Source organism: Thunnus albacares, chromosome 3 (genome assembly GCF_914725855.1).
Source record: "Thunnus albacares chromosome 3, fThuAlb1.1, whole genome shotgun sequence".
NCBI classification, from domain to species: domain Eukaryota; kingdom Metazoa; phylum Chordata; class Actinopteri; order Scombriformes; family Scombridae; genus Thunnus; species Thunnus albacares.
In genome coordinates this window covers 20,256,755-20,269,032 of record NC_058108.1, presented here as the reverse complement: position 1 = coordinate 20,269,032, position 12,278 = coordinate 20,256,755, and the positions used below count along the sequence as shown (strand labels likewise).

At 40.9% G+C, this 12,278-nt stretch overlaps 1 protein-coding gene across 8 annotated transcripts in view; it reads left to right on the top strand.

The window, feature by feature from the left end:
- The window catches only part of dlc1 (DLC1 Rho GTPase activating protein), an 89,732-nt gene that overhangs the window by 4,735 nt on the left and 72,719 nt on the right, over nucleotides 1-12,278 (top strand). For 5 of the 8 annotated variants that reach the window (XM_044346916.1, XM_044346917.1, XM_044346918.1 and 2 more), the window contains 3 exons: nucleotides 3,978-5,977; nucleotides 10,521-10,655; nucleotides 10,901-11,014. In XM_044346916.1, coding sequence (XP_044202851.1) covers nucleotides 4,043-5,977; nucleotides 10,521-10,655; nucleotides 10,901-11,014 — 2,184 coding nt within the window. In that variant the 5' untranslated portion in view covers nucleotides 3,978-4,042. Of the gene's footprint in view, nucleotides 1-2,214; nucleotides 2,845-3,977; nucleotides 5,978-10,520; nucleotides 10,656-10,900; nucleotides 11,015-12,278 lie in introns of those variants that run through there. The other 3 variants (XM_044346921.1, XM_044346920.1, XM_044346919.1) reach the window with 2 other exon arrangements.

Below are 12,278 nucleotides of genomic sequence, written 5' to 3'. Positions count from 1 at the left end.
GACTGGCTTATTTTTCCAATAATAAACTATATCAGTGAGGAATGTGAGGCTGTTTCCTTTGGGCCCTCACTGCTCCACTTAAGAAGCCAAGGGATTGAACAGTGGGGGATTATAGGGTGAATCATGAATAGGTCTTTCTTAACCATGCATATGTGACCACTCTAGACATGTGACCAATGATGCTGCATGCCTATGAGTGAGAATAGTCATCCTCATCCTCTGTGATGTGGGACTTAGGGTCTGGCCTGTAACGTTGACTCTTAAAAGGCAAATAAATACTCACATACTCTGAAATAACTCTCATATACAGTACATAGTCATTTACACAGATTCCAACATATACTGTACTCCACAAACATCCACACAAATGACCACAAACAACTGAAAATATTTCAGTGTTCATATCATCAAGTTTTTCAGTTTTGTGAAGTCATAGTGCAAGTGCCAAGTTATTCTGAGAGAGAATCATTTTTTAGTCTACTTTTTATTTAATGGTTTAATGCTTCACTACTCTTCCAGCTCACTCACAACCACACATGCAGATTGTTGCTGCTGGGATCTAAGCTCACACATGTTGTTGATTGAACATGTGTTTGCACAATGTCACTGATGGATCAGATTATGACGTAGACCGGTTACCCTGTGGCTGTGGAAGATGGTCTGATTGGCAGGGGGAGGCCTTAGCTTTTTAAATTATAGGCTCGTGTTGGATGTCCACAGGAGGTAATGAGTGGATAGCCTGAGTCATGGTCTGTGTCGGCCTCTGCACTTCAATCACAAGCCATATCCATATGGAAGCTACTGTGACCAACCAGATCTGTATTTCGTTACACTGCACTTCGGTATAACCACAGACCACATCATGTGACATGCTACAGAGCAGTCTTGTTGAACTTGAATCCTTCCCCTTGTGCACGACCATCTGTGTCTCTGGAGAGCCAACATTGACGGCAGTGCACAGTTTCCCAGCGAGGCCCCAAAGAAAAGGCTCATCCAGAGCCTCACCTCACATCTGGATGACCCAGAGGTTAGAGGCCGGGGTTGCAGGACTTGTTGGAGGGGGCTTCATTCCAGTTCTCCCTTGTTTTTGGATTGTCCCTTTTGGTTTGATGCATTGCTTTTTTTTTTTGAGCATTTGACCCATCTGGAATAAAGTCTTGAAAAATGTGGTCAGTGCTTGGGATTGTGTGAATTTGTCGACATAACTTTATGGAGTACTTGGATGTCACAAAAGACTATAGAAAAATGTGTTATTGTCAGTGTTATTAATTTATAAGTGCATTTTTTATGCTAATGTAAATCAGGAGGCTGAGGCCCTGGAGTTTTTTGACTGGCACACTCCACAAATAGAATGTGTAAAACATTCAGCTTGTTTTAAAGTATCAAAAAGTTCAAAGACAAATTAACTGATTAACATTAGTCTTAAATGGTCTCAGTCACATCAAGTGTAAATATCCCTGGCTTTGCCGTTTCTTTCTGTGAAGTGCCTCTGACAAATGACTATATTAGGAAATGAATTACTGGCATTTGGGTCATTTTTTTCTACCCGTAGGTCTCCTTTAAAACAAAGAAATCAGGTTGACAGCACTTTTAAAACTGTCCCCATCGTCATATAACTTTTTAAAAGTGGTCAGATTTATATTTTCCAGATATGCTCACACAATATTTGAAAAATGCTTAATTAAAGAGTGTCTGAAATGATATCTCGTTTTGCAGTTGTTTTAACAGTGCCAGTGTGTTTAGTTAAGAATGCTTGTAGGGTTACAAGATGACAAATTTTTAAAAAAAGCATGCCTCAGATATAACTGCCAAAACATTAGAGCAATCTCTCTTGGCCCACAGCCAGAGGTCTTACAAGGCAGCCTGTCTGTTACTAATCTAAACCAACTGGTGGGAGCCTTTCCTAGCTTAGTGAAACAGCAAGCTAAGGAAGAATGAAGAAAAAGTCCACTGAGAAGAGGAAAGAGAGCGGTTTTGAGAGAACAGGGGACCTGAGAGGAAGTTTCTAAAATAGTGAGGAGAGAAAGCATATTAAAGGAGGGTGGAGTGAATAAATGCTTATAGTGTGCTGTGTGAGAACGGGGGATGGGGCTCCTAAGATGTGACTCAGACTCCCTGTCAAAACCAGCGGGGAGGGGACCTGATGAGAGAGGGATAGAACGGAGGAGAGCAGGGGTGGAGTAGGGGAAAGAAAACCCAGCCCCTCTTACACCACCCCGACTCTCGGCATTCAGCGTCAGCAAAAACTCTAATGTGATCAAGATGGAAGTTGTCTTTGGACTTTTCACTGCTCCCCGGCTTTCTGCCTGCTTTGGGGTCTTCTCTGCCTTTCCGACTGTTTTACAGTGAAGATACTGACTGCAGTCCAGGAAATGGCTTACAGAAACCCCGAGTAAAGACTGCTTACCGTGTGTCAAGTCTCTTGGATAGAGATGGATTCATATTTCCCAAACGTGGACGGATTGCGCTCAGTGGATGAATGAAAATGCAACTTGTGAAATATCTCTGGATAACTGTACTCAGAGCAAATACTGGATCTGAAACCTACTTGTTGGATTATCACCAGATGTTACATTGCTGAATATACAGCTACTGGATTATACTGTAAAACACTGTGTCATCACTGGAGAAAATACAGGAAGAAAACATTGTTATTCTAGCATGAAATATTGCAAATATATTGAGGTGACAATTCTGCTGTTGGTTCAATGGCAAGTTGAAGGAGCAACTGCTTTGGGATATTTTTTGTAACTTTCCTTATTGAACTAATAACTGGGCGCAGATTCATGCAAAGGTAGCAATGAGAGTTTGTACCATCCAGCACTCCTTCTGAGGAAACAAAAGGTGCGAACGTGGAGAAAAGACAAATGTCTAAAACTTCAAAAAAATCCCTTTATTGCTTAAGAAACTGTTGGATGTGTTAAGAAGCAGCTTAGTGACATAATGTGCCAAATACTGATGATTTTAGAATATTTTTGAAAATGTGTTTCTTCGCAATTGACTCTTGTTACATATGAAAAATGATGATGGAAAATTATATTATAAAAAACAAGTCTGTAGTTTTATGTCACAAACAGATACAGTAGCCATATTCTAGATGTCCTATCAACTGTACTGTATCTCTTAATTCTTCTATTATATTCTGTTTTATTTAATATAGCAGATGTTCTGTTTGAAAGGTGTACATCTTGCTCATTGAAACCTTGTGTTTCTTTTACTTCTGTACATTCTGACCCAAAACAACGGAAAAAACAGAGCACAGTATAAAGCTGGATAATGCACTACAACCTGGTTTGATTTATGTGATAGGACACACAGTAAGTATTATGACAATGTTGGATTGCGGAGAACCAGCTGTTCTAGGGCACTGGCTGTCATTGACGGCCAAATTAAATTTTTGTTTCCTTTAAATAACTCATTTTTGTGGGTGCATGGGTATTTACAGAATGACAGTTAACAAACACCCTCAATATTTCAGACTTGTTTAACAGTTAAAGTCCAATGTGTACTGAGGGTTTGTGGTGTAAATTTGGCAAACTGGTTTGGTCACAGTTCACTTTGTAAAGACGTTTAAAAGTAAACATGGGACATCTACATTTATTTAGCTGATTATCTTAATATTTTGGAATGCAGACTGCATTGCTTAACGCTTGAGGCAAAAACAACAGTTCTAGATCAAGGTCCTCTGGTGTAGTAAGCATGTTATAATATGAAATTTTAATATGTCTTGCTTGAAAAGTTATTAGTTTCCCATGTAAGATTAGCATAACTGGGAGTCCTGTCATCTTCAATCAGTGTTTATACTTTCTAGAGAGTTGAATGTAACGCCCCTCTTGAACTTCCGCTCACAGCTCCATAGCTGTTTACTTTAAAAGGGAAACATTATTTAACATATTCTCATCTGCACTCAGTTACTGAAAACTCATGACCTGGGATCACTGGCTGTTTCTTATCCCCATTCCTCTTCTCAATTGCAGATCTGGTTCTCCGTTTTTCGCCTGGATTCAAACGCAGCCCTATGGGATAGCACTGGCTGTCCACCATGCCAGTAGCCATACGGAAAAGAAGTTGGGAGGAGCATGTGACTCACCCATCAGGATTACAGTACAGCTATGATGATCTGGATCTGGTCTGCTGTCATGGGGTTGACAGTGAGGGGCCTTGGATGGGTTCAGGGGCTTCCAAACAAGGTAGACGAACAAGGTGTGCCTCCATGCCAGAGGGCTGCCACCAACTGTCAACAGATGACGTGGCTCAGACACGGGATGTGACCGCCTCTGCTGTGCAGGATGATGATCAGTCTGAGCATTTGAAGCTAATGGAAAGCAATAGAAAAGTTCCACTGGATTTGCAGGAGGAGATAGTTCATGACTCTCATGTGTTGGTGGATGTTGACATTCCCCAAAGGAGCTCTGAATCAGAGAATCTCCAAACCGCAAGCAGTGGGAATTCTGAGGAGTTTCACTGTAACTCAAACAGTGGAAGGTCTAGTGCAAATATTTTTTGTGCAACTGATAGTAGCAGTCATAGTGAGAAAACTATCAATGGTGAAGGTGAGGTTGGCACAGAGAGTAGCCAGAGTCACGATGTCTGCGATGACGATAATGTCTTTAAAAATCCACATATCTCTCATGAAGAGCAACAATGCATCTCTATCTCTTCAAACAATAGGCCTCCACTGTCTGAATGTGCTGCTGAACAGCCTGGCAAACTTCCAAATTGTCAGGAAACAAAGGAGAGCCAGACAGAGGGTTACAGCAGACCTCCTGAAATCTCTGAGGCCGCACAAAAGCGGTCCTCTGCTGCAGAACTCGAACCTCAGACTGACCTCCCAGATGTTGAGGAAGAGAAGATTTCCACCTCTGGCCATGCTTGTGCAAATGTAACCTTACCTGTTGGCGTGCTACACAGTTCAGTTAATATGATGGAGGGTGGTGATGTCATGTCACAGGCTAAGAAAACTGTGGAAGCAGTTGTGACTTTAGTGGTAGACGGAGAATGTGACAGCGGGATAACTGAAAGCTGGAGCTCAGATTCTGCTGACAAGCTGGATGGATTAAATGACCTAGAAACACTAAATGAAAATACAGGACTTAAACATCCCTCAAGAGACATTCAAGGAGGAGAGCAGGATCATCATGACTGCGCTGGAGTATTGGATCAGGCTCCTGGTTGTGAAATATCCTACCAGACATTGTTGGAACAGCATGATGTTGAAATGACAGCAATGAACGGGCCTCAGGGAGAGGAAAGTACACAAGCAGAAAGCAGCGAGAAACCGGCAGAAGTCAGGTATGGGCCAATTGTATCATCTGATATTTGTGTAAAAGGACAGTGTTGCAGCAAGGTGTCTGAACAACCAGATGCTGAAGGAGACCCCACACAGACAAACACTATTCAGTGTGCACACCCGTATTTGGAAACAACAGCTTCTGTAAGTCAACTAACTGAAAACACTGATGAAGCCTCAGTGTCCAAGGACTTAGCTGTTTATGAAGACCAAACTGTATCTCATCAGTTAGAAAATAGCTGCTCAAAGCTGGACACTATCCCAGAGGTTAGCCATGTTGAGGCACGTGACACCCCTGTACAGGCTCCTCAAAAGAACATTGCCTCAGCTGTCACCCAAAATCCAGCTGTTCACTCCCATATGGATGATAAACATGCAGCTACTGAACAGCATGCCGAAAACCCGCTGCCATGCTCTGCAGAGGTCAGTGATGAGCTCTCACTAGAGGGACTCCATGGCAACCAAGCCTCTGGTTGTTACTTCAGTGAGTCACCTGCCTCTGAGGTGGCAGATGGTCAGAGCGAACACCACAGGCCAGGAACCACAGTCTCCAGAATGGAGGAGACGGATGAGCCAGCACAGACAGTTATTTACAGTGACACACACCTTTCCAGTCCTGTTTTAGATGGGATGAGTGAGCCTGGAGATAAGAAAGAGGACAACGTGGTGCAAGTGCGCATGAGAAAGGTAAGGCCTTATATGATATAGTTGTAGAAGGGATTCAGTATGATATAATTAATATTAGTTTAGATTAGTTTTGTCTTTGTTTCTGTATTGTTATTGTGGTACTGGCACTTCAGCACCTTAAATGAAGTCCTTTTTAAAAATAAACTGACACATACTGGGCATAAACGGCCTACAAATAATTTTTGTCCCACACTCTGGCAAGCGTCTTGGAAAACAATGACTTCACTCTCACATGCTTACAGATCTGTGAGTGGGGGGATCTGTGAAATGTTTTACTCTTTCTCAACCGCTCATTGCAAAACAAGGTCCTATAAGGGCATGGAGACTATGAATGTAGAGGGGTTTGAAAGCTCAACTAATCTCTTGGGTGAAAGGCTTTAAACTGCTTTCTCCAGCAAACTTCTATGCTCTGCTATTTACACACTACTAGCCAACATGCTTGTTAGGTACAGTAAAGTGCCAAAAAACTTAATAGCAGTTCATGAATTTAGCCTCACTGGAACAAAGTAAAGACTAGAGAACTGACACAGTATTTATTCACCATTAGTAGTTGCTGTGTTGGCCCTTTTGGTATGACAACAAGAAATTCATTATTTACAACGCAGGACGCATTAAGCAGGCATGTTGTTTAGACAAGTACCATATTGTTGAGAGTTAAATTCTTGTGATATGTTCTGGTTGAAGACAGTCATCTGCTTGTAAACAGCAACTCTTACAGTGTAGTATGAAAACCCAAAGTTAAAAGTTGTGTCTTTGCATACTAGTTATAAAAATGTGTTCATTTTGGCTCATATGTGCTGCACATCGGCAATTTTACAGAGGGGCCATGTCAGATAGAAAAACAGAAATTTGTACTCTTTCATAAAAAAACAATTACCTTTAAAATGCCTGGCTGTACACATCTAGGTTTAGTTATGTTAATATTTTTCTTGTATAAAGTAAACAGGATAATCAGTTATTTTCTGAGGTTGATGCATTCCTGTGGTAAGATATCACACACATTGTGCTACACTCAAGCGTGCAACATGACAGATAATATTGGCTTGTTGGTCTGTCAGCTGCAGGCTGTTTTGATGCTGATAGTTTATATAATTTAACAATATGCTGAATTTGTGATGATGTGTGGTATTGTCATGCTCAGTTGTAGACTGTGCTTTTAACTTAGCTCTGTATGTACTGTATCTAAACAGATGGTTTGTGATGTCATGTAGTTGCTAATACAGACTACCGCAACCTCCTTTGGAAAAAACAGTAAAACAACTTTGAATTGAAAGCCTAGAATCAGCTATGATGCTGGGTGAGTAACATATGTGACCAGTCATAGTGTTTGCTTGAAACTCTGGTTGTATCTGTAGCTGTGTAATTCCGCATATTATCATTCCATTATTTTATCAAAAATTCCTTGTTTGCACAGAAACTTTGGAGGTCCTGTTAGTCATGAGCAAGGTTGACGTCACCCCGTCAGCTGCCAAAAACGAGAGCTCACAGTCTAGTGTTGGGATATGGAAAACCAGTGCCACGTTTATTACCACTGGCTCCAGTTTCAATCTTTGGATGACTTTAAATCTTTGGATTAAATACCGAAAAAAACTGGCTCCTGGAGCTTGAAAAGAGGAGTTCAGCCATAAAAATGGAAGGCGCCAAGGCAATCCATCCACCATATGGTAATGGCTTGCCTCCTCTTTGAGGGTTTTCACCATGGGGTGTATACTGTATGTAGCCAGTTTACTCAGAGAATCTGCTTTAAGGGAGGTCATAATGACAAAAAAGAAATTAAGCTGTGGAAATTAGCATCATCATCCCCAAGAGAGGTAACGTACAGTATTTAGTATACAGAAAAAGGAGAAGAAGCTCTTGAATATCAAGAAAATTACAAAACTGATTTTACTATCTCTTAGTGGACAATGGCAACAGCAGCCTGGATTTATCTCTGATAAGATGTACAAAGCATGATTATGTTCCCTGTGGACCATGCTGTTGTTGCAGATTCAGTTTGTAAAATGAACCCATCTGGTTTGCATAATGGCTTGAGATTAACCTGATATTGAGCTTTGTTACTGTGTTTATTTGTTTTAGCAACAAACCCTTATCCTGACCTCAGGGCCAAACTGGCTCAACAGTCGTTTATCTGACAGCAGACAACTTGGCAACATCACTGTCTCATTGCTCCCTATCTTTCTTTCTGCCTTTCTGTCCTCATTTTATTAATGAAATCATGCTCGTCATGGCTAATTGATAGAATGCTTGCATGAAACAGCAGGTATGTGCAGTAGTATGATGTATAATTATTTGCACGCCATGTTCAGCTCAGCAGAGAAAGAGACCCTCAGTTCAATGGACAGGTCTGAGAAATGGGATGAAGGCCACCGGGTGTACAAGGGGGTTTGAAAAAGAGAGCAAGGAAAGGGGAAGGAGGGGTCTAGGAGTTCAAACAGTGTGGGAACTGTCTCCCATCTCAAAAAACAGGAAGTGGAGAGGAATGTAACAGAAACCTCAAAAGATGGGAAAGAGAGAAAAGAAACCTTCTGAGAGCACCCAAACCACCAGAATGCCCCTAAAAAACATTGCCTCTCTGAGGCGCCTGACATTGCACTACACTTGTTTTTTACTCTGCTGTTTTGTGGTTGTTATTGCCATCTCCAGTCAGATGCTTTTGTTCATTCAGTGAGGCCTCGTAAAGATGTCATTGTTTTACCACTACACAATGATTCATTGTGATACTTTGCCAAGGAGATGCAACGTAGCAATGTGCACTACCACTAGCTAGGAATGCCAACGAATGCATCAATCTGAGACACGTTTCCATGACACACATGGCCCTCAATGTCTATTTGCTCGCTCAGCAAACCCAATAGGAACTGCTTTTGACAGGGTAATTGGGCACTAACTGGAAAATAAATGTAAGCGCAAGTCATAAGACGTTATTAGGGACAGAGTTGGGAGCCAGGCGCAGGGCTGGAGCCGCAGCCTGTTTATCGTGATGCAGATTCTATCGAGGGTCCATAAGCCTGTCAACCCCACACACATTAGCATTAGTCACAACACAGTTCATATGAATGTTGTCATTCACACACACCCATTGTAAAGTTAACTCAAACAAGATCAAGCCACATCAGCCACTTCACAGGATGTGTTTATGATATTTACGAAGTACTTAATTCATCCTGCATAACTCTGTGAGATTTATTTTTATTGTATCACACCTATGAACAGATGCAGCACATGAAAACCAGGCTCACATTCATATGTTAACATGCCTCTGTACCTTTGCACAAACATACAATCACAGTGGTTGTGTGTCTTGTGAGCTCACCCTCATAAAGGGTGGAACAGGGCCTGTTAGGGGGAGATTGTAACAAGGTTTGTTTGGGACTAATGAACAAACCGTGTGATGTCATTTCTTGGGGTTCTTCTTGGGAAAGAAGCTCAGACTCAGAGCCAGGATAAGAGACAGGCGAAAGGAAATGAAAACAAATACTGTGACAAGAATTGCAGGGAGGGATTTTACAAGTTTTTGAACTTCTAACAAGGGCTTATATCAAACAAAACAGGATGGAGGGGTAGCAGAGAATGACAGAGTGGTAGGCAGTGTGAGGGCGGGATAGATTGCACGTCATCTAGCTTGTCTTACTGGAGACACGCCACCTGAGGTCAGTGTGTGACTTGTTATCACAGTGTTAGAATGGCTCACTGAACAGTGCAAATTAGAGGACTAAGGGGCAAATATTTTAAGTAAGTAAGTAAATAAGTAAGTAATTAAGTAAGCAAAGATTTATTTATAAAGCACAAATCTTAAAATGGACCAGAGCAGAGACAGCAGAGAGGAAGAGCAGAAAGGAGAAGGATACAGAAGAGCAGAAGGTGAAAGTGTCAGATTAAGAGTTATCACCAGCAGTTGGACAGGAAGAGAAAAGAGAAGTAAGGAGCAGGGAAAGACGGACGAACATGGTTAACAGAATAGAGCAGAGTTCCTCAAATCTTTTAGCATAAAAGGCCAAGAGCCAAAGTTTAGAGATGGAACAGAACTGATTAATAGACGTCACAAATAAGTATTAATTGTATATTTGATATAATTGACAGTTACAAATATTATTTTTATTGGTATTTTTAATATAGTCAATATATATTTTCAATCAATATAAGTCAATATATACACTTTTCTGTGACATATGACTGAACTGCATATCTTTGAGTTTTGAACTATTGGTTGGACAAAGTATGACATTTCAATTTTCTGACAATTCATAGACTAAACAATTAATCAAGTAATTGAGAAAATAACCAGCAGATTAATCAATAATGAAAATGTTTCTTCGTTGCAGCCCTTCTTCCATGCCAACTGTTTAGTCTGGGTCCTCTGTTTTTTTCTATAGTGAATCAAACTATATTGATTATACGCTGCCCACTTGTTTCAATAAGAAACAATCCTGTCACACTGATCTGCGTTATTCATTTTTAGGACCACAAGTAACATGCTAATAGTTTGCCTAACTACTTTATGCAATGACTATATTTTCCATCACTGATTTCTCTCTTTGTTCAGCGTGAGCATGCTCGTCTGGACTCAATGGTTTTGCTGCTGATGAAGTTGGACCAGTTGGACCAGGAAATTGAGAATGCCCTCAGTGTCACCTCTTCTATGGACAACAAACCCAACCTCCATCGACGACAATTCCTGGTACTCACCTGCATGTTACCTTGCTGGATTTGGCTTCAGTCTGTACTGCATTTCAAACAGTTTCTGTTATAGCAGGTTTAAATGAATATTGCACACAGTGGATCCAGATCCATTCATTCATACAGTAATCTTTATGAAGCATAGCAATGTCTATAGACATTCATCTACTGATGAACTAAGGAAAACACTGCTCTTTGCACAACAATGAAAGCTTACATTGTCACATTTGTCTTTTACTTGTGCAGGAGTTTGATTCAGGATCTGTACCAGCAGCATCACAAAACCCTCCACTTCCACATGTTCCTGCCTCCTCCACCTCGGGACCTACACCAGCCCTTGGGGCAAAACCTAAGAGTGGGGTAAGTCAGGAGCTCTGTATCATACCATCATACATCTATATCACAGCAAGGCATGAAGTGAGACATTGGCATACTGTATGTAAAGACTGCATTTCTAGAATATAGGGTGAGAGTTTAGAAACTTTTCATGCCAAAATAACAACAGCATGAGTTGTTTAGAGACCAATTAAGAGACCCTTTAGACACAGATGCAATTTACCACTATCATTTCTCACCATCAGTCTTTACTTCCTTTTGGGCTTCATTTCCTTCACTTTTCAATTTTGAACTTTATGTAAACCAAAACAGTCACGTTTATGTGTTTAGAGTGTGGAGGTAATTCTTACAATATTTACAGATTTCCAAACAGACCCAAAGAAATTACGCAGCTTAAGAACAGTGCTGAAACTAGATTTCCAAAATCAATTTGTATGATTTTGAGAAACATAAGAAACATTGACATTGATTGTACATTGTTGTGGCTGTTTTTTCTTGTCAGTCCATGATTGCATTATTTTCTGCTGTGCATATAGCTACTGTGAAACAGCTTTTTATGTGTCCTGTATAAGAGATTTTTTTTTTCTCTTGGGAAATAGTTGTACAGAAGTTTAAATAAAAGCAGCATACAGAGAGGGCACACACACACACACACACACACACACACACACACATAGTTGAAGTGAATCTCCCAATTGTAGGAATGTCCCCCAGCACTTAGGGTTTAGCCAAGCAGACGTTAAAACTCTATAATTAGCTGGTTCCAGAGCTCTAGACCCATTCGCCCCAACAAAGGGGTCAGAAGGGGGGTCTGGGAGGTGAAAAGCCAGGATGGGGGGGGCCAGGGGGGACACGCTTCAAGTGAAACATGCCTCTTCAAACCCCTTGCTTGCTCACTTAATGACTTTGTCAGCCTTGCATTGCCATTGCCTTCAGATTGAGAGCAATGTGAACAAGGCCAGTAGCCAGCAGACTGAGCACTCAAGCAAGCTTTTACAAGTTACGGTTTGTTGGAATAGAAATGTAAAAAAAAATGTTGGTTTGGACCTTCATCTTGTGATGTAGTGATACACAATAGGAAAACCCAAATGAACAGGATGTTTCTGTTGAAAAATAGCCCTGTAGAACAAAACATTGCAACTTGTGGAAACGTTGGAATTCCTTGACAAAAAGGACATCTCACATTCCTGTGTTATCTGTCGCAATTCCTGGTTCACATTGCTTTTTCTTGCACGTCACAACTTTTTAAAGGAAGGCGATATCCCTTTGTGTAGGTTAATTTAAGAGA